A 22,164-nucleotide genomic window follows, 5' to 3' on the forward strand; every position below is an offset into this window, starting at 1 on the left:
TGTGTGTGGTTTGTGTGTGTGTGTAACGGTTTGTTTACGTGTGTGTGTGTAACGGTTTGTTTACGTGTGTGTGTGTAACGGTTTGTTTACGTGTGTGTGTGTAACGGTTTGTTTACGTGTGTGTGTGTAACGGTTTGTTTACGTGTGTGTGTGTAACGGTTTGTTTACGTTTGTTTACGTGTGTGTGTAACGGTTTGTTTACGTGTGTGTGTGTGTGTGTGTGTAACGGTTTGTTTACGTGTGTGTGTGTAACGGTTTGTTTACGTGTGTGTGTGTGTGTTTGTTTACGTGTGTGTGTAACGGTTTGTTTACGTGTGTGTGTGTGTTTGTTTACGTGTGTGTGTGTAACGGTTTGTGTTACGTGTGTGTGTGTAACGGTTTGTTTACGTGTGTGTGTGTAACGGTTTGTTTACGTGTGTGTGTGTAACGGTTTGTTTACGTGTGTGTGTAACGGTTTGTTTACGTGTGTGTGTGTGTAACGGTTTGTTTACGTGTGTGTGTGTGTAACGTAACGGTTTGTTTACGTGTGTGTGTGTGTGTGTAATGGTTTGTTTACGTGTGTGTGTGTGTAACGGTTTGTTTACATGTGTGTGTGTGTGTAACGGTTTGTTTACGTGTGTGTGTGTGTGTGTGTAATGGTCTGTTTACGTGTGTGTGTGTGTAACGGTTTGTTTACGTGTGTGTGTGTGTAATGGTTTGTTTACGTGTGTGTGTGTGTAATGGTTTGTTTACGTGTGTGTGTGTGTAATGGTTTCTTTACGTGTGTGTGTGTGTAATGGTTTCTTTACGTGTGTGTGTGTGTAATGGTTTCTTTACGTGTGTGTGTGTAATGGTTTCTTTACGTGTGTGTGTGTAATGGTTTCTTTACGTGTGTGTGTGTAATGGTTTCTTTACGTGTGTGTGTGTGTGTGTGTAATGGTTTCTTTACGTGTGTGTGTGTGTGTGTGTAATGGTTTCTTAACGGTTTGTGTGTGTGTGTGTGTAATGGTTTCTTTACGTGTGTGTGTGTGTGTGTGTAATGGTTTCTTTACGTGTGTGTGTGTGTGTGTGTAATGGTTTCTTTACGTGTGTGTGTGTGTGTGTGTAATGGTTTCTTTACGTGTGTGTGTGTGTGTGTGTAATGGTTTCTTTACGTGTGTGTGTGTGTGTGTGTAATGGTTTCTTTACGTGTGTGTGTGTGTGTGTGTAATGGTTTCTTTACGTGTGTGTGTGTGTGTGTGTGTAATGGTTTCTTTACGTGTGTGTGTGTGTGTGTGTGTGTAATGGTTTCTTTACGTGTGTGTGTGTGTGTGTGTGTAATGGTTTCTTTACGTGTGTGTGTGTGTGTGTGTGTGTGTGTGTGTGTGTGTGTGTGTGTTGTAATGGTTTGTTTACGTGGTGTGTGTGTGTAATGGTTTGTTTACCATGTGTGTATTTGTTAACCGTACCGTATGGGGCACTCTGGGTCTGCGTCAATCCGGGGGTACGGAGGCTCAGGGTTTTCAGAGTGGAGGGCTGGGGGGGCACCGCAGGTATGAGGGATACCGCCCCTCCATTTACAGAGCATGGCTGCTTCAGCTCACTGGCACTAGGTGAAGAGAGGGGGGTCTGAAACGGGGGGCAGAAAGGGTAGTAAGGAGGATCATGCATTGATTGACTGGGACTTCGGAAAGCACCAAATCATAAACACACAACCGGCTAAAACAAAATGCATATTTACATTCACACAGCATTCAGCATTAATAACACGTCATTTAGAAGAATGTGAAAACAAAACCCATCTCAAAGTAGAGCTGGGGGGGAATACAGGCAGGAGCTGGGGGGGAATACAGGCAGGAGCTGGGGGAATACAGGCAGGAGCTGGGAGGGAATACAGGCAGGAGCTGGGAGGAATACAGGCAGGAGCTGGGGGAACAGGCAGGAGCTGGGGGAATACAGGCAGGAGCTGGGGGAATACAGGCAGGAGCTGGGGGGAATACAGGCAGGAGCTGGGGGAATACAGGCAGGAGCTGGGGGGAATACAGGCAGGAGCTGGGGGAATACAGGCAGGAGCTGGGGGAATACAGGCAGGAGCTGGGGGAATACAGGCAGGAGCTGGGGGAATACAGGCAGGAGCTGGGGGAATACAGGCAGGAGCTGGGGGAATACAGGCAGGAGCTGGGGGGAATACAGGCAGGAGCTGGGGGAATACAGGCAGGAGCTGGGGGAATACAGGCAGGAGCTGGGGGGGAATACAGGCAGGAGCTGGGGGAATACAGGGAGGAGCTGGGGGAATACAGGGAGGAGCTGGGGGAATACAGCTGGGGGGAGGAGCTGGGGGAATACAGGAGGGAGGAGCTGGGGAAAACAGGGAGGAGCTGGGGGAAAACAGGGAGGAGCTGGGGGAAAAACAGGGAGGAGCTGGGGGAAAACAGGGAGGAGCTGGGGGAAAACAGGGAGGAGCTGGGGGAAAACAGGGTGGAGCTGGGGAAAACAGGGAGGAGCTGGGGGGAAAACAGGGTGGAGCTGGGGGAAAACAGGGTGGAGCTGGGGGGAAAACAGGGTGGAGCTGGGGGAAAACAGGGTGGAGCTGGGGGAAAACAGGGTGGAGCTGGGGGAAAACAGGGTGGAGCTGGGGGAAAACAGGGTGGAGCTGGGGGAAAACAGGGTGGAGCTGGGGGAAAACAGGGTGGAGCTGGGGGAAAACAGGGAGGAGCTGGGGGAAAACAGGGAGGAGCTGGGGGAAAACAGGGAGGAGCTGGGGGGAAAACAGGGTGGAGCTGGGGAATACAGGCTAATAGTAATATCACTTTTCTTTAGAGGTTTGGATGATATATCTCTCCATTTCCTGTTTTTCTCTAAACAAATTTTTAAAAGGCTAAGACATAATTCTCAAGGCCTATTTGTGCAAAATAAATGAACACCACAAATAAACACACCCACACGTCTATTCTATTGTTTAGGAATGTTTGACCACTAGCTATTTCAATATGTAATTTATATAATAATTTTGATTGAAAATGTATCAATTTAGTTCATTTGTTGATATAATTAAAACAGCCTGTGTTTATTTGCTATTGGATTGGCACAATGACACAACTACTAACACGCTAGCCTACAGCTGGCCTGAACATCACTGTTTTGAATGCACTTTAATTATCCAACATCACACTTACCGATGGCAAGGTGAAGCCTGTGCCCAAAGCACTGCAGGCGGGTCTATATGTTCAAGTGCAATGCTTTTATCATGTTGCCTCCGATGTCAGTTGTCATGTACACCTGTCGGTCTTCAATCATCTTCCACGATGCCAGAGAGTCATTGAGACCCTGGGCCATTACTTCACTTCACCCGTATGATCATCAGGGAAGTAAGAGGTCTGGAGGCAGACAGTGTGCCATATCCAGGGTTGATTTATGTAGTGGACTGTCTTAGGTATGGCTCTAACATTCTGCTCGACCATAGATCCAACTTCCACCTCAAACTTCTCTTGTCATAAGGGATTACGTTTGAAAAAGTTGCAGGTATGGTAGTTTGTCTTTTAGCAGACGTTTTGGGAATTGGGCGACTGGAATCGGCATTGCGTAGTCTCACGCTTTCCTCCCATTCCACCTTGTGATTCATTTGCAGGTGAAGGAAGAGGTTGGTTGTCCTGCTGCTTTTCGTAGCAATTGTCTTTCGACACATTTTGCACAGGACATTCGTTTGCTGAACATCAGACCTCTTAACCCCGAACCACTTCCATATTACTGAAAAAACATGGGATGATTTCATCCTCACGAGAGGCTGATCTGGCTTCCTCACTTTCCATGTTGGTGGAACTCTTACCACCACTACACCTCTCCAGCGTGGTTACAACTTGTGAAAGGTTGTGATTGGTGGATAACCTCTGTGCACGTGTTGGGCTGACAGAAGAGACAGTGAGATGCTGCATTTGTAAAAAGTTACATTATAACAGAACCTCCATTCCTGCGATACAGGCATTTTCCACATCGCGCTAAAACAATCTTGAATATATTGAAAACACTCGATATCGCCCGGCCCTCTCTCAAAGTTCTTAATTTGTGTTTTATTTTGTTCCTCATGCAGGAATTTGGCACAAACAGGGCTTTTTTTGAGAACATTGGGGAGAGGAATTGTTCTCATTTTCTTCCAATTAACAAACAATTAAATATGCATTGAGGCAGTGCGTCCGGGGAGGATGTGCAAGGGCAGAGGTCAAATGCCTAACAAACACGACAACAGGAGGTCAGACTGCAATTGCTTTCCAATTAAATGAGTTCTTACCAGCTGCTTAGTGGTGTTAGGCAGGTTGCCAGATAACGACGCAAACAACTGGACCTCAGGTAGAATATAATACAGTCTAGTTGGGACTGTTCTTTTCAGTCTGACAACCTAAAACAAAGTATGCAGTATTTTCTGAGGCCAAAAGTCTGACCTCTGTCCTTACCATAGCTAAGTCTCCATGGTTACCCAGGTTTGCCTTGGGCTGTACCACCTCTGGGGCAGGGGTGGGGGCAGGGGCATTGGGTGTCCAGCCCTGGTCCCAGTCACTACAGCACAGCAGCAGCGGGTCCTTACTCTGCAGAGCTGCAAACGGGTTGGTATTCAGGCCCCCCTGGAGAAACAAACACATAACCTTTGATCATTCCTTTTGTAATCCCAGTTCCATTCTACATTAGCCTCATTCCAGGTCTGTTAGAGCAGTCTCGTCACAATTGACCATAGGAGTTGGAGGGACAGCACACATATATAGGACCAATCTAATGACACACATTATAACAAGGTCTTATAACGTCACCATGTTCTAGAACCAAAGATAGTTCACTCAGGCCATTTACATTGATAAAAAAAATGGTCAGTTCCGGTCTACTTAACTGGGTGAGTCTCCAATAGTGATCAATGAGATAGCAGCTGGGTCTGGTCTACTTAGTTCATTGAACCAGGGAAAAAAAAGAGTGAGTGGAATGTCTCGCTTCCTCTTTCGCCTATGCTAGAATTATGTTCTGATAATTGTGGGGTCAAAGGTCATACCTGAACTGTAGAGTTGACCTCGATGAACTCCAGCGCTGGGAGGTCAGGAAGAACTTCCTCTTCCTTGGTTTTGTTCCCACCCACGAGGTTAGGGGTCTAAAACACACATCCAATTAAAGATTATTATTTTTTTTTTACACCTTTATTTAACCAGAAGGGGACTAGGGTTCCAATTTTGGAACACACACCCCCCCCCACGTTCAGCTGGAAGGTGGCGCATGGAACGCAAAAATATTCCTAAAAATATTTAACCTCCACACATTAACAAGTCCAATGGCTCAAATGAAAGATAAACACCATGTTTATCTACTCAGCAAGTCAGATTTCTAAAATGTTTTACGGCAAAAACATAGCACATATTTATGTCAAACCACCACCGAAGACACGGCTAATTTGCATAGCAAAGTTGAAAAAAATATGCAATCAACAAACGCAGGATTAAAAGAAAAACAATTTCACTAACCTTTTGAAATCTTCATCAGATGACAGTAATATAACATGTTACACAGTACATTTATGTTTTTTTCAATAATATGCTATATATATCCATAAATCTCTGTTTACAATGATGCATCGTTCAAAAAATGCTACTCAAATGTCCTGAGAAATGACGATAGCTCCGGCAGATAACGTCAGCTAACAAGGAATACACATCCTAAACTTTGACTAAATAGGCATGTTCTACATATATATAGTTAGATACACTTCTTCTGAATGCAATTGCTGTGTTACATTTATTTTTAACGTTACAGGTTTCGTTCACTAGGCTATACTATGAGTCGGCGCTCAAAAAGTAGCATTATGGCTCCTCTATCTTGGAGTCCACATATACCCACATTTACCACATAAATATTCCCTTACCTTTGCTGTTCTTCCATCAGAAGACCTGGAAGGAATTATACTTACCAAAAACAGCATTTAGTTTTGCAGTCTGTGTCTTTCCATTCTCAAACACGACACATTTCGGTTGAAATGTAGCCAAAAGTCAAGTGGATGCGCACCAAAACGTCGAACTTACATATTATATGTCGATTAAACTTGTCAAACTAACTTCATAATCAAGCTTTAACATGTTATAAAGGTGTACAGCAATCGTGAGGACGAACAGAAACGCATGCATTGTATAATCGATCTTGGAAAAAAGACAGGACCTGAGCAGAGCGCGCATAAAAGTGACCTGTTTTTTCGCGTGACCGAAAGGTTTCGGCCCACCAAAACTCTAGTGAGCGCGCGATTCTCACAATGAGAAGCCCCATTGAAAGCTGAGATCGCGCTGAAGACAGAGAGACTGTTCCCAGACCTTTAACTGCTTGGGAAGGGTGGGGGCGATGACGTCAAAGTTGGGCCAACTTTTATGATGACAAGAGAGAGTTTGGGAGAATGACTGCCCTGAGAGTTCTGCTTTACATACGGACATAATTTAAACGGTTTTAGAAGCTTTAGAGTGTTTTCTATTCAATAATATTTTTTATTTGCATATATTAGCAACTTTTGACAAAAAAATATTATGTTTACTATGGGCACGCAATTACTCCAGCGGGGGCAGCATTATTTTTCTTTTAATCCTGCGTTTGTTGATTGCATATTTTTTTCAACTTGGCTATGCAAACAGCCCTATCCCGAAGAGGTTTTAACTCAGCAAGTCCGTTAAGAACAAATTCTTATTTTCAATGACGGCCTAGGAACAGTGGGTTAACAGAACAGCAGATTTGTACCTTGTCAGCTCTGGGATTTGAACTTGCAACCTTTCGGTTACTAGTCCAACGCTCTAACCACTAGGCTACCTTGCCACCCCATTACTTAACAATGCATCCTTCTTCCCTCCCATCCTTGAAGAAGTCACTAATACTACACGATGAGATATATACACACAGTACATCAAAAGTGAGTACACCCCTCACATTTTTGTAAATATTTGAGTATATCTTTTCATGTGACAACACTGAAGAAATGACACTTTGCTACAATGTGAAGTAGTGAGTGTACAGCTTGTATAACAATGTAAATTTGCTGTCCCCTCAAAATAACTCAACACAGCCATTAATGTCTAAACTGCTAGCAACAAAAGTGAGTACACCCCTAAGTGAAAATATTGTGGGCTTGTGGCCTTTGTGGCAATACACAACGTGTGTTGTGATATACACTGCTCAAAAAAATAAAGGGAACACTAAAATAACACATCCTAGATCTGAATAAATTAAATATTCTTATTAAATACTTTTTTCTTTACATAGTTGAATGTTCTGACAACAAAATCACAAAAATTATCAATGGAAATCAAATGTATCAACCCATGGAGGTCTGGATTTGGAGTCACACTCAAAATTAAAGTGGAAAACCACACTACAGGCTGATCCAACTTTAATGTAAATTCCATAAAACAAGTCAAAATAAGGCTCAGTAGTGTGTGTGGCCTCCATGTGCCTGTATAACCTCCCTACAACGCCTGGGCATGCTCCTGATGAGGTGGCCGGCCTCCTGAGGGATCTCCTCCCAGACCTGGACTAAAGCATCCGCCAACTCCTGGACAGTCTGTGGTGCAACGTGGCGTTGGTGGATGGAGCGAGACATGATGACCCAGATGTGCTCAATTGGATTTAGGTCTGGGGAATGGGCGGGACAGTCCATAGCATCAATGCCTTCCTCTTGCAGGAACTGCTAACACACTACAGCCACATGAGGTCTAGCATTGTCTTGCATTAGGAGGAACCCAGGGCCAACCGCACCAGCATATGGTCTCACAAGGGGTCTGAGGATCTCATCTCAGTACCTGATGGCAGTCAGGCTACCTCTCGCGAGCACATGGAGGGCTGTGCGGCTCCCCCAAAGAAATGCCACCCCACACCATGACTGACCCACCGCCAAACAGGTAATTCTGGAGGATGTTGCAGGCAGCAGAACGTTCTCCACGGCATCTCCAGACTGTCACGTCTGTCACGTGCTCAGTGTGAACCTGCTTTCATCTGTGAAGAGCACAGGGCGCCAGTGGCGAATTTGCCAATCTTGGTGTTCTCTGGCAAATGAAAAACGTCCTGCACGGTGTTGGGCTGTAAGCACAACCCCCACCTGTGGACATCAGGCCCTCATATCACCCTCATGGAGTCTGTTTCTGACCGTTTGAGCAGACACATGCACATTTGTGGCCTGCTGGAGGTCATTTTGCAGGACTCTGGCAGTGCTCCTCCTGCTTCTCCTTGCACAAAGGCGGAGGTAGCGGTCCTTCTGCTGGGTTGTTGCCCTCCTACGGCCTCCTCCACGTCTCCTGATGTACTGGCCTGTCTCCTGGTAGCGCCTCCATGCTCTGGACACTACGCTGACAGACACAGCAAATCTTCTTGCCACAGCTCGCATTGATGTGCCATCCTGGATGAGCTGCACTACCTGAGCCACTTGTGTGGGTTGTAGACTCCGTCTCATGCTACCACTAGAGTGAAAGCACCGCCAGCATTCAAGTGACCAAAACATCAGCCAGGAAGCATAGGAACTGAGAAGTGGTCTGTGGTCCCCACCTGCAGAACCACTCCTTTATTGGGGGTGTCTTGCTAATTGCCTATAATTTCCATCTGTTGTCTATTCCATTTGCACAACAGCATGTGAAATGTGATTTCACAGAAGTGTGATTGACTTGGAGTTACATTGGGTTGTTTAAGTGTTCCCTTTATTTTTTTTGAGCAGTGTATTTGAGTAAAATTGCTTTCATTACTCATATCTGCCTGACTCATCTCATCTCAGCTACACACAGACGCATTACAGTCTGTGTAATCTGAGGGAAATGTGTGTCTCCAATATGGTCATTATTTTGGCAGGAGGTTAGGAAGTGCAGCTCAGTTTCCACCTCATTTTGTGGGCAGTGTGCACACAGACTCTTTTTTTCTTCAGAGGGTCTGCCTACGGCGGCCTTTCTCAATAGCAAAGCTATGCTCACTGGGTCTGTACATAGTAAAAGCTTTCTTTAAGTTTGGGTCAGTCACAGTGGTCAGGTATTCTGTTTAGGGCCAAATAGCATTCTAGTTTGCTCTGTTTTTTTGCTAATTATTTGACACATTGGAAATAATTATCTTTTTGTTTTCTCATGATTTGGTTGGGTCTAATTGTGCTGCTGTCCTGGGGCTCTGTGTGGTCTGTTTGTGTTTGTGAAAAGAGCCCCAGGACCAGCTTGCTTAGGGGACTCTTCTCCAGGTTCATCTCTCTGTAGGTGATGGCTTTGTTATGGAAGGTTTGGGAATCGCTTCCTTTTAGGTGGTTGTAGAATTGAACGGCTCTTTTCTGGATTTCGATAATTAGCGGGAATCGGCCTAATTCTGCTCTGCATTCATTATTTGGTGTTTTACGTTGTACACAGAGGATATTTCTGCATAATCTCAATTTGGTGTTTGTCCCATTTTGTGTATTCTTAGTTGGTGACAACCATAAAGGGCAATGGGTTCTATAACTGACTCAAGGGCCTCCTTGGTTCTCTCTCTCTCCCCCTCTCCTAACGCTGGGGCTGCTACTACTACTGCTGCTACTAACACTGGGGCTGCTGCTACTACTGCTGGGGATACTGCTACTACTGCTGGGGATACTGCTACTACTGCTGCTACTACTGCTGGGGCTGCTGCTACTACTGCTGCTACTAACGCTGGGGCTGCTGCTACTACTGCTGCTACTAACGCTGGGGCTGCTGCTACTACTGCTGCTACTAACGCTGGGGCTGCTGCTACTACTGCTGCTACTAACGCTGGGGCTGCTGCTACTACTGCTGCTACTAACGCTGGGGCTGCTGCTACTAACGCTGGGGCTGCTGCTACTACTGCTGCTACTAACGCTGGGGCTGCTGCTACTACTACTGCTGCTACTAACGCTGGGGCTGCTGCTACTACTACTGCTGCTACTAACGCTGGGGCTGCTGCTACTACTGCTGCTACTAACGCTGGGGCTGCTGCTACTACTGCTGCTACTAACGCTGGGGCTGCTGCTACTACTGCTGCTACTAACGCTGGGGCTGCTGCTACTACTACTGCTGCTACTAACGCTGGGGCTGCTGCTACTACTGCTGCTACTAACGCTGGGGCTGCTGCTACTACTACTGCTGCTACTAACGCTGGGGCTGCTACTACTACTGCTGCTACTAACGCTGGGGCTGCTGCTACTACTGCTGCTACTAACGCTGGGGCTGCTGCTACTACTGCTGCTACTAACGCTGGGGCTGCTGCTACTAACGCTGGGGCTGCTGCTACTACTGCTGCTACTAACGCTGGGGCTGCTGCTACTACTGCTGCTACTAACGCTGGGGCTGCTGCTACTAACGCTGGGGCTGCTGCTACTACTGCTGCTACTAACGCTGGGGCTGCTGCTACTGCTACTAACGCTGGGGCTGCTGCTACTACTGCTGCTACTAACGCTGGGGCTGCTGCTACTAACGCTGGGGCTGCTGCTACTACTGCTACTACTAACGCTGGGGCTGCTGCTACTACTGCTGCTACTAACGCTGGGGCTGCTGCTACTACTGCTGCTACTAATGCTGGGGCTGCTGCTACTAACGCTGGGGCTGCTGCTACTACTACTGCTGCTACTACTGCTGCTGCTACTACTACTGCTGCTACTACTACTGCTGCTACTACTACTGCTGCTACTACTACTGCTGCTACTAACGCTGGGGCTGCTACTACTGCTGCTACTACTGCTACTACTGCTGCTACTACTACTGCTGCTACTAACGCTGGGGCTGCTGCTACTACTACTAACGCTGGGGCTGCTGCTACTACTACTGCTACTAACGCTGGGGCTGCTACTACTAACGCTGGGACTGCTACTACTAACTACTAATGCTGGGACTGCTACTACTAACGCTGGGACTGCTACTACTAACGCTGGGGCTGCTACTACTAACGCTGGGACTGCTACTACTAACGCTGGGACTGCTACTACTAACGCTGGGGCTGCTACTACTAACGCTGGGGCTGCTGCTACTACTACTGCTACTAACGCTGGGGCTGCTGCTACTGCTACTAACGCTGCGGCTGCTGCTACTACTAACGCTGGGGCTGCTGCTACTACTGCTGCTACTAACGCTGGGGCTGCTGCTACTAACGCTGGGGCTGCTGCTACTACTGCTGCTACTAACGCTGGGGCTGCTGCTGCTGCTACTACTGCTGCTACTACTGCTGCTACTAACGCTGGGGCTGCTGCTACTACTGCTGCTACTACTACTGCTACTAACGCTGGGGCTGCTGCTACTACTGCTGCTACTAACGCTGGGGCTGCTGCTACTAACGCTGGGGCTGCTGCTACTACTGCTGCTACTAACGCTGGGGCTGCTGCTACTAACGCTGGGGCTGCTGCTACTACTGCTACTACTAACGCTGCTACTAACGCTGGGGCTGCTACTAACGCTGGGGCTGCTACTACTACTACTACTAACGCTGGGGCTGCTACTACTACTACTACTAACGCTGGGGCTGCTACTACTACTACTACTACTACTACTAACGCTGGGGCTGCTGCTACTACTACTACTACTACTAACGCTGGGGCTGCTGCTACTACTGCTGCTACTGCTACAACTGCTGCTACTACTACTGCAGCTACTAACGCTGGGGCTGCTACTACTACTGCAGCTACTAACGCTGGGGCTGCTACTACTAACGCTGGGACTGCTACTACTACTACTAATGCTGGGACTGCTCTGCCAGGCCTTCTGTAGTCTGATAAGGGCTGTTATGTGGACAGTGTTAGTGGAGGAGAGAATGGTATAGTGAGAGAGAGACAGGGTGTCGTCTCTGTGTGTGAATATGCGTGCATGTGAGAGGGTATTCTGTACCGTGTGAGTGGGGCAAGGGGAGCTCTTGGACAGGGGTTGGGTGGTGTTGTGCTGGAAAGTGATGGTGGTGGCTTTGTGGCAAGGCTCCAGGGTGGGGTCCTCGTCCTCTATTTCCATTCCCTCGCCGAACACGCCTTCGCCCAGATAGAGGCTCACTGGGTTGAACTGGTTACACAACTGAGAGGACATATGGGATGAAGAGAAGGTTATGGGAGATTGCATTGGATCATTGAATAAATAAATGGGAAATGCCTTGACATTTGATAGGTTTGTATGTTCAGCACGTGACTGACCGCTGCGCTGACGGTGGGTGCGCAGCAGAGCCCATGGCCCTGGGCCTGCAGGGCGCTGTGGATGTACACGTCCTCCTCGGTGTGTGTGTCGCACAGAAAGAGCTGCAGGAAGTCGGCGTGGTAGCCATGCAGGGCTGCCACCAGGGTACGGTCACAACATAGCTTCTGGAAGGAGGTCTTGGCGTTGGCACTCCAGCTGCCCTGGGAGGAGAAACACACTGTGTTTCAGTTCTTCTCAGACCAGAGACTGTATGTATTAAGCCTCTCAGAGAAGTAGTACTGATATAGGATTTGTTTGATATTATATGGACAGCGGGGTGGGGGGGATCTGATCCTAAATCAGTAATCATACTCGAGACACTTAATTCATAAATCTGGGTCCACAGAAGGTAGATTGTGTAAACAGTCGCGTAGAAGGTCTTACACCAAAAGGCTTGATTCCAGCCAGCGATGACGGGACTGCTTGTGCTGGGAGCTCTGAGTAACAAGACCTGAGAGGGATAGAGAAAACTCTCTCTGTTACCACCTTGCACAGAGTAACGCATTGATCAACACATGGTGACATCAGATACAAACAGTCACTTCCAATACCTTTCCTTCTCAGTTCTACAGCTGATGATTAGTGGGCAAAAGAAAGGAAAACATTGTCTTCATCCCAAATGACACCATATTCCCTTTTCAGTGCACTACTATCCAGTTCTCTCAGATCTAGACAAGATCTTAGACAAGTGCCTCAGGAGTAGGGGTCTAGGGTTCTGGACATGACCACAGGCTACGTCCCAAATTACACACAACCTATCCAGTTTTTTAAATGTATTTTTATTTCACCTTTATTTAACCAGGTAGGCTAGTTGAGAACACCTTTATTTAACCAGGTAGGCTAGTTGAGAACACCTTTATTTAACCAGGTAGGCTAGTTGAGAACACCTTTATTTAACCAGGTAGGCTAGTTGAGAACACCTTTATTTAACCAGGTAGGCTAGTTGAGAACACCTTTATTTAACCAGGTAGGCTAGTTGAGAACAAGTTCTCATTTGCAACTGCGACCTGGCCAAGATAAAGCATAGCAGTGTGAACAGACAACAGAGTTACACATGGAGTAAAAAATTAAGTCAATAAAACAGTAGAAAAGATTGTGTGCAAAAGGCATGAGGTTGGCGAATAATTACAATTTAGCAGATTAACTGATTAATTGATAAATGATCAGATGGTCATGTACAGGTAGAGATACTGGTGTGCAAAAGAGCAGAAAAGTAAATAAATAAAAACAGTATGGGGATGAGGTAGGTAAAAATGGGTGGGCTATTTACCGATAGACTATGTACAGCTGCAGCGATCGGTTAGCTGCTCAGATAGCAGATGTTTGAAGTTGGTGAGGGAGATAAAAGTCTCCAACTTCAGCGATTTTTGCAATTCGTTCCAGTCACAGGCAGCAGAGAACTGGAACAAAATGCGGCCAAATGAGGTGTTGGCTTTAGGGATGATCAGTGAGATACACCTGCTGGAGCGCGTGCTACGGGTGGGTGTTGCCATCGTGACCAGTGAACTGAGATAAGGCGGAGCTTTACCTAGATGACCTGGAGCCAGTGGGTCTGGCGATGAGTATGTAGCAAGGGCCAGCCGACTAGAGCATACAGGTCGCAGTGGTGGGTGGTATAAGGTGCTTTAGTAACAAAACGGATGGCACTGTGATAAATTGCATCCAGTTTGCTGAGTAGTGTTGGAAGCAATTTTGTAGATGACATCGCCGAAGTCGATGATCGGTAGGATAGTCAGTTTTACTAGGGTAAGTTTGGCGGCGTGACTGAAGAAGGATTTGTTGCGGAATAGAAAGCAGACTCTAGATTTGATTTTGATCCAGTCCTTTCAGATCTATGACATGGGCAAGGGGAAAGGGGTTGGTTGTGGACAGGGGATTTGTCCCCAATGGCTGGTCAATAGTAGTGTACGATATACAGGGTTCAAACACATTTTGACAGATGGAATTTCATGACTTTTGACCAAATTTTAACCAAACAATCAAATACGTATTATGCCTTTTGAAATCATTCGCTGATTCAATATATCAAAGATTAAATGGCAATGGTAGGCTATAAATCTTTATATTCAACCAGACCAAAAAATGGACTTGAGGAAATGTAACTTCACTATGCATCTTAGCTAACTTAGAATAAGTGTTTACTTAGCAGGCTGACAAGCATCTATTGAGTTGCAATGTCCCCTACATTGGATGTCTAAATCAACTGGAAGAATCTACTAAACTAGTTTTGAAGCCACATAATCCAAAAGAAAGGCTAGATATATTTTTTTCTAAAATTACTGTTTGCAATTCACATGATTCGATTCACCGCAATTGACCCGAATCCCAACTAATCCAACGGCGTGAATTGTTTGTTTCGTCAAAAAGGTTAACTTTCTATGTCCTTGTTCACAATTGTCGTTGGAAAGTGTTTTGGAACATGACGAAAAAATGAATACACGCTAATAATAGGTTAACAGTTACCGAGCGGGTACAAGATATGTTTTGAATTGGCTACCAAGTTATTAGTCTGTTCTCCATCATATTCTAAAGGCCTACCTGCTGCTGCAATGTCTGACTGTCCCTCTAACATAGACACACTAAAGATCCTGGCTGATATGATAATGTGCCTAAATAAATTACATTAACAGACATTTTGAAATTAATTACCATTACTTTTCCAAAACGTTTGAGATTTGATCAATTCCCAAAACTTTTCCAGGACTGGAAAACATCATTTTAAAATTGTATGACTTTTCCAGGATTTTCATGACCTTACAAACCCTGTATATCGGAAATATGGTGTCATTTGATCACAGTCCTACTTGAGGAAGTTGAGGCTGCTCCTCTGGACAGTGGTGAGGTCTCCAAAGTCCACGTAGTAGACCTCTGCATGGGTGTTGTTGACGACACGGTGAACCACCACGCGGTAGAACCAGATGCCCTGGGGCGCCACGCAGCACACCTGGCCTGTACGCACGTAGCGCTCCGGCAGACGGTAACGCTCCAACACCTCGGGACAGGTGTAGCAGCTCCTGGAGGGAGGGAGGGAGGGAGGGAGGGAGGGAGGGAGGGGAAAGAGAAGGTGGGATAGAGGGAGGACAAGAGAGCACCACCACATAGCATTCAGTTGCTTACACCCCTAGTATCTACTCTTTTATGTGCATTGACCTAAAAACACATAAGCTAGTTGAGGGTAACACAGTGGACGACTACTAGATATGAACAGTTACTACACATTCATACCAAGCCAATTGGACTACATGTCAAATCCCAGCCACTGAGGCAGGGAAGCCTCTCCTCCCTATCCCTCCAGTCCAGCAGAGGGCTGTTATTCACCTCATCTCAATCATCATGTTCTCCAGGGCGCGGGCCTCTTGGCTCTCATCAAAGCGGATGTAGAAGTTCGAGGGAGACTCCACATGCTCCACCAGCACGGCCACCAGCTCCCGAGGGCCCTTGCACGTGGGGGCCCTCAGCCTCTGGCCCCGCATGGCGTCCGGGGGAATCACCGCCCCACGCCGACAACGCACCGGCAACGAGCCATACATATCCACCATCTGAGGGAAGCAGCCATAAACAGAATATGTGTCTACACTCTTATGCATGTGAACAAGTATACATAAACACATTCTACAGATAATGGACCATATTGAGACAGATTTTCCTGTCTGTTAAACTGCAGCAATGGGTGCAGGCTTTCATTTGTGCCCAGCACGTACACACTAAATGTATTTTAGCTGGACTTTGAGCGTTGTGACCTTCCTTTCCCCAGGCTCCAGCTCACCTGGTAGAAGGTCTTGGTGGTGATGCGGAGCTCCAGGTCTTCCTCCAAGTTGGGCTTGGTCTCGCCTCCCTCTCCCTCCCAGGGAGACTCCTCACAGCTGAAATAGTAGCCCGTACCTGACGGGTTCAGAGCCTTGACACCCTCAACAGGGCCTTCGGGCTCCGCCGTTCCTACCACACAAATAATACCAAAGTGACATATTGAACGAGATCAGTCATGACACACTTAGACCCAAAAATACCTGTTTTGTTGAATCTTAAATGGGCAGCAAAAGTTATACTTTTTGGTTATAACAATGAGTTAGTAATCAAAATGTGATTGTCCTGAACTATCATATGGCTAGGAATAAAGTGGATAGGTGTTGTGTGTGTGAACCAGATGTTTCCCTCTAACCACTGATCTAAGGTCTGATTTTTGTTTACCCCCCTGATGGTTCATTTGAGGATTGGTAATGGTGTAATCTGATCCTAGGTTAAAGCCAGAGGAGTGTAGCAGACCTGGTTGTTGAGGCGTTGTGTGTCCAGGGGCATTCTGGATGTCCATGACCACCCAGTGGTTGCCCTCGTCACCCGCCATGGGCCGCAGGTAGAGCGTGTCGCTCAGGGCACCCACCATCTCCGTGGTACTCAGGAAGCCACTCTGGACCACCGGCAGCTCCTCCCCAAACACCCTCTGGGGTCAACCGTGGGTCATAAGGGCAACAAAGGTCAGAGCAACATACAAGACACTAACAAGAAGTAATACTTGGTGATTTAAAAAAACTCAAAAATGATTAGTCTTCATTCGGCATTGGCTAGTATGTAGGCATTCCAAAGGAAATGTATTTGATTTGTCAGTATAAAATACCTTGAATTCTGCAGGGAGATCGTGGACGGACAGTCCCTCACTGTTTTGGGCTACAACCTATATGGAAGGTTCGTCGTGTTAGAATCTCTACTGTCATTAGATGGATTTGGTATTTAGGTGAAGACAGCATGTGTCCCAAATGGCACCCTATTCCTTATATAGTGCCCTGGTCAATAGTAGTGTACTATATGAACCCTGGTAAAAATTGGCCCTGGTCAATAGTAGTGTATTATATGAACCCTGGTAAAATTGGCCCTGGTCAATAGTAGTGTACTATATGAACCCTGGTAAAATTGGCCCTGGTCAATAGTAGTGTATTATATGAACCCTGGTAAAAATTGGCCCTGGTCAATAGTAGTGTATTATATGAACCCTGGTAAAATTGGCCCTGGTCAATAGTAGTGTACTATATGAACCCTGGTAAAAATTGGCCCTGGTCAATAGTAGTGTACTATATGAACCCTGGTAAAAATTGGCCCTGGTCAATAGTAGTGTACTATATGAACCCTGGTAAAAATTGGCCCTGGTCAATAGTAGTGTACTATATGAACCCTGGTAAAAATTGGCCCTGGTCAATAGTAGTGTACTATATGAACCCTGGTAAAATTGGCCCTGGTCAATAGTAGTGTATTATATGAACCCTGGTAAAATTGGCCCTGGTCAATAGTAGTGTACTATATGAACCCTGGTAAAATTGGCCCTGGTCAATAGTAGTGTACTATATGAACCCTGGTAAAATTGGCCCTGGTCAATAGTAGTGTACTATATTTGCCCTGGTCAATAGTAGTGTACTATATGAACCCTGGTAAAAATTGGCCCTGGTCAATAGTAGTGTACTATATGAACCCTGGTAAAAATTGGCCCTGGTCAATAGTAGTGTACTATATGTGCCCTGGTCAATAGTAGTGTACTATAAAGGGAATAGGGTGCTCATTGGGATGCAACCAGTGGACTGACCTGGCGAAGCTTGGCCTTTAGTTCTGGACTGACAGTGCCCGCTTCCCCGTTCTCCAGAATACGCTGCCTAAGCTCCTCCTCCAGCTGCAGATGCCAATCAACACAAGCAAAACATGACAAAGGGGAGGGGCTACAAGGCATTTGTTCTACTTTTCACTACTGCTATTCAGAAGCACATTCGATTCCCTTCTCTAAAAATCAGGACTTTTGCCCTCTAAAGCTTCAGCAAAAGCACAGACCCAATATACAGCACAGTAACTTGGTTGTAAGCCTGATGTTGGCAGATCTGAATGTTACGTTGGCAGGCTTTGCACCCAATCAATAACCAGATCACGGGGAAACTATTTTTACGTGGCTGAACACACACCACAGAGCTACAGACAGCACTATACACACCTTGATGACACACTTCTGAAACAGTTGTCCGTCCTGCGTGGGTTCAGGTTCAGGCTGTGGTGTTGTGTAATCCATTGGCAGAGAGCCCTGGTCCCCCTCTGGGCTGTTAAGGACTGCAGCCTCAGGGAGTGGCGCTGGTACCACAAGATTCTGAGTATTGGACACTGGATTCGGAGTACTGGACTCCATGCTGTGTCTTTCTACTGGGACTGGATATATAAAACAGATGAGCAGCAATCAATTAAATTCAACACTATATGCTTGAAATGGAGTTATAGTTTTCACTGTGGGACCAACCAACCTGAGTTTGTCTGGGTCATCTGCCTTACGATAGAAACAGTTTTGAAGGTCTGCTTCAATGGGAATAATGGCTTTATGGGTCCGGTCCTCCGTGATGCCACCACTGCCCCCCTGAGGGACAGCTGGGAGCCCATCCTACTTTGTGTGACTGCCACCAGGTCGGCGGCCGCCGCCAGCATCTCGGCGATGGAATAGAAACCGTAGTTGTTGACACGTAAAGGGAAGCCGAAGCGGCGGACGAAGGCTGTCTCCAGCTCCGATAAACCCACGGCCCCATGGGAGAGCAGCTGGTGGAGCTGGGCCCGGAGTTGAGCCGGCAGGGCCGGGGGTGCACGACCACGCCGCGGCAGGACCATGGGGTTGTGATGCTGGTACCGTGGCGAGAAGAAGCCACGCTGAGCAGGGGTCTTCTTGGCACTGCGCTGCTTGGCCACCAACTCCACTATGCCTCTGGTGGCGTCATCAGCCACTGCTGCAGAATGGTGGAAAAAAGATGCACTGGTGGAAAAAAATAGACCCCCCCCCGCAAGGCAGGAGGGCCCACAGGCTCTGGGGACCCCCCGCCCCCAAAAAATCAACAAATAATGTTGGTTGGGGCCCCCTGGAGGTCACCCCCCCTCCTCCTTCCCAGATAGCATATGAACAGAACAGGTCATAAGTCTTGGCAAAAATGTCTAGAATTACAGAACATTTGCTGTAAAATATTTTCTCTCAGCCTGCAAAAAAGCCTTGATCAGACCTTGCGGAAAACTACCTTCAAACTACGGTAAGCCACTGGAGTGATGGGTTGATATGCTGGAGTTGAATTGATATCTGTGTTCTGGTATATTCTTCCTCTCCTGACACTGTGCATACTATACCCAAGCATGAGGCAAAATGTACCTCTTGTCAACAAATATGAAAACTATAGCATGCTGTGTCCCAAAACAATTCTGCCTATAATGTCACGTGTTAAAGACAAAACAAACTTGCTTTGACATAACAGTCAGCAAATCAACAGTGGGACGAGTACTCAGTACTTACCCTTCAGCACTATGCTGCCATCTCCCAGATAGAGGATATGCACCACGTCGGGCATCTCGCGGATCATGTCCAGCACGTTGCGGAAGCCAAGGATCCTCAGGGGCATGGGGTGGCCCAGCATGTTGATGTAGTCTCTCTTCAACTGATCTGGGGTCAGGCCCTGCTTGGCTGAGATGAGCAGGGAGCGCACATCCTTCTTCAGGCTCGAAAGCAACTGCTCCTGGGTCATTCTGCGAGACTTGACAGAGGCTACAGTTTAGCTAACTAATGCATTTTCTGAACAATAAACACTGAAATGTGCAAATAATCCACCCCCCCATTGGACCAACTAGCTAATTAGGCTAACGACTGTTACAAGCGGTCACAATGTAAAACGTATTTCATCAAAGCACTGTAGGTTCCTCACAAAAAAAAGATAGACTGGCTAGCCTATTTCAACAAGCATTCCGTTTCCATATTTTAGCTCATTTACACTAACAACTCGAAGACCAACCTTTCCTACAGGTCAATCAGCCTGTCAATTTATTCCACGGTACTCGTCTGAAGTCTGCAGGTGCAGATAAATTAATGGATTCAATTCGTTAACAGCATGTAGCCAACATTGTCCAAATAGCATCAATTAGCACAGCTGAAACAGGTGGTTAGCGGTGTTCCATTCCACTTAGCTCTGGTGCAGGGCGTTAGTAACGTGCTGGACCAGAGATACATTCCACTTAGCTCTGGTGCAGGGCGTTAGTAACGTGCTGGACCAGAGATACATTCCACTTAGCTCTGGTGCAGGGCGTTAGTAACGTGCTGGACCAGAGATACATTCCACTTAGCTCTGGTGCAGGGCGTTAGTAACGTGCTGGACCAGAGATACATTCCACTTAGCTCTGGTGCAGGGCGTTAGTAACGTGCTGGACCAGAGATACATTCCACTTAGCTCTGGTGCAGGGCGTTAGTAACGTGCTGGACCAGAGATACATTCCACTTAGCTCTGGTGCAGGGCGTTAGTAACGTGCTGGACCAGAGATACATTCCACTTAGCTCTGGTGCAGGGCGTTAGTAACGTGCTGGACCAGAGATACATTCCACTTAGCTCTGGTGCAGGGCGTTAGTAACGTGCTGGACCAGAGATACATTCCACTTAGCTCTGGTGCAGGGCGTTAGTAACGTGCTGGACCAGAGATACATTCCACTTAGCTCTGGTGCAGGGCGTTAGTAACGTGCTGGACCAGAGATACATTCCACTTAGCTCTGGTGCAGGGCGTTAGTAACGTGCTGGACCAGAGATACATTCCACTTAGCTCTGGTGCAGGGCGTTAGTAACGTGCTGGACCAGAGATACATTCCACTTAGCTCTGGTGCAGGGCGTTAGTAACGTGCTGGACCAGAGATACATTCCACTTAGCTCTGGTGCTAAAGTGCTAAAGATTCATTTAGATTTTTTAAAATGCATTTGGCTTATTCACACCTAGTAGTCTCAGAACACATGTTTTCTTCCAAAGCGGTGCAATATATAGGAAAATTGAATGGTTTACTCACTTAAGACACATTTTCTCGAATCACGAACACTCACGTGTACGTGCAAGTATGGCGAGCAAATACAGACAAAATCACTTCCAAAATCATGATTAACCTTGTTATTGCCATGGCAAGTTGCTTAACGTTATCAAAAGTTATTACATACACCTACAAAAGTTACTACAACTATGAATACAATACAATTATTATATTAAAACAATTAATTATTTCAAAAGCTGAAACAAGGGAGCCATAATTAATAGCCTAATATTAATGAACAATAATAATAATAAGACATATGAATGACAGACTATTCAATCATTTGTTCATCAAATCTAATAATTTATAATAAACTAAAATACTTTGTTTCTTGGCCTAGGTGAGGGCCTTGATGAGAATTCATTACAGAAGGGGAAATGTAGGTCAAATACTTAATTTACAGTTTAATTAAATTATGTCTGGGAGGATGTGTGTCTTTCCTGTACTAAAAACCAACACCTTTTTGGAAAAGACAAACATCTGAGTCTGCACATTCCCAACAGTGACTCCCAGACCCAAGCACAAACATCTGAGTCTGCACATTCCCAACAGTGACTCCCAGACCCAAGCACAAACATCTGAGTCTGCACCTTCCCAACAGTGACTCCCAGACCCAAGCACAAAGATCTGAGTCTGCACCTTCCCAACAGTGACTCCCAGACCCAAGCACAAACATCTGAGTCTGCACATTCCCAACAGTGACACCCGGACCCAAGCACAAAGATCTGAGTCTGCACCTTCCCAACAGTGACTCCCGGACCCAAGCACAAACATCTGAGTCTGCACCTTCCCAACAGTGACTCCCGGACCCAAGCACAAACATCTGAGTCTGCACATTCCCAACAGTGACTCCCGGACCCAAGCACAAAGATCTGAGTCTGCACATTCCCAACAGTGACTCCCGGACCCAAGCACAAACATCTGAGTCTGCACATTCCCAACAGTGACTCCCAGACCCAAGCACAAACATCTGAGTCTGCACATTCCCAACAGTGACTCCCAGACCCAAGCACAAAGATCTGAGTCTGCACCTTCCCAACAGTGACTCCCAGACCCAAGCACAAACATCTGAGTCTGCACATTCCCAACAGTGACTCCCAGACCCAAGCAAAAACATCTGAGTCTGCACATTCCCAACAGTGACTCCCAGACCCAAGCACAAACATCTGAGTCTGCACATTCCCAACAGTGACTCCCAGACCCAAG

At 46.6% G+C, this 22,164-nt stretch overlaps 1 protein-coding gene across 8 annotated transcripts in view; it reads right to left on the bottom strand.

Annotated features, from left to right (window-relative positions):
* The window catches only part of tdrd5 (tudor domain containing 5), a 38,452-nt gene extending 17,437 nt beyond the window's left edge, over positions 1–21,015 (bottom strand). Inside the window, exons 1-17 of one of the 8 annotated variants that reach the window (XM_052475271.1) lie at positions 20,941–21,000; positions 19,907–19,960; positions 19,414–19,651; positions 18,392–18,862; positions 18,091–18,299; positions 17,695–17,778; positions 16,738–16,794; positions 16,389–16,563; positions 15,892–16,061; positions 15,444–15,664; positions 14,930–15,139; positions 12,510–12,576; positions 12,086–12,286; positions 11,793–11,969; positions 4,991–5,086; positions 4,407–4,574; positions 1,428–1,587 (exon numbers count right to left, since the gene is read on the bottom strand). In XM_052475271.1, the coding sequence (XP_052331231.1) occupies positions 1,428–1,587; positions 4,407–4,574; positions 4,991–5,086; positions 11,793–11,969; positions 12,086–12,286; positions 12,510–12,576; positions 14,930–15,139; positions 15,444–15,664; positions 15,892–16,061; positions 16,389–16,563; positions 16,738–16,794; positions 17,695–17,778; positions 18,091–18,299; positions 18,392–18,862; positions 19,414–19,642 (2,695 nt within the window). In that variant the 5' untranslated portion in view covers positions 19,643–19,651; positions 19,907–19,960; positions 20,941–21,000. Of the gene's footprint in view, positions 1–1,427; positions 1,588–4,406; positions 4,575–4,990; positions 5,087–11,792; positions 11,970–12,085; positions 12,287–12,509; positions 12,577–14,929; positions 15,140–15,443; positions 15,665–15,891; positions 16,062–16,388; positions 16,564–16,737; positions 16,795–17,694; positions 17,779–18,090; positions 18,300–18,391; positions 18,863–19,413; positions 19,652–19,819; positions 20,196–20,869; positions 20,917–20,940 lie in introns of those variants that run through there. The other 7 variants (XM_052475272.1, XM_052475273.1, XM_052475269.1 and 4 more) reach the window with 7 other exon arrangements.
* Between the last annotated feature and the right edge of the window lie 1,149 nt (positions 21,016–22,164).

Source organism: Oncorhynchus keta, chromosome 22 (assembly GCF_023373465.1).
Source record: "Oncorhynchus keta strain PuntledgeMale-10-30-2019 chromosome 22, Oket_V2, whole genome shotgun sequence".
NCBI classification, from domain to species: domain Eukaryota; kingdom Metazoa; phylum Chordata; class Actinopteri; order Salmoniformes; family Salmonidae; genus Oncorhynchus; species Oncorhynchus keta.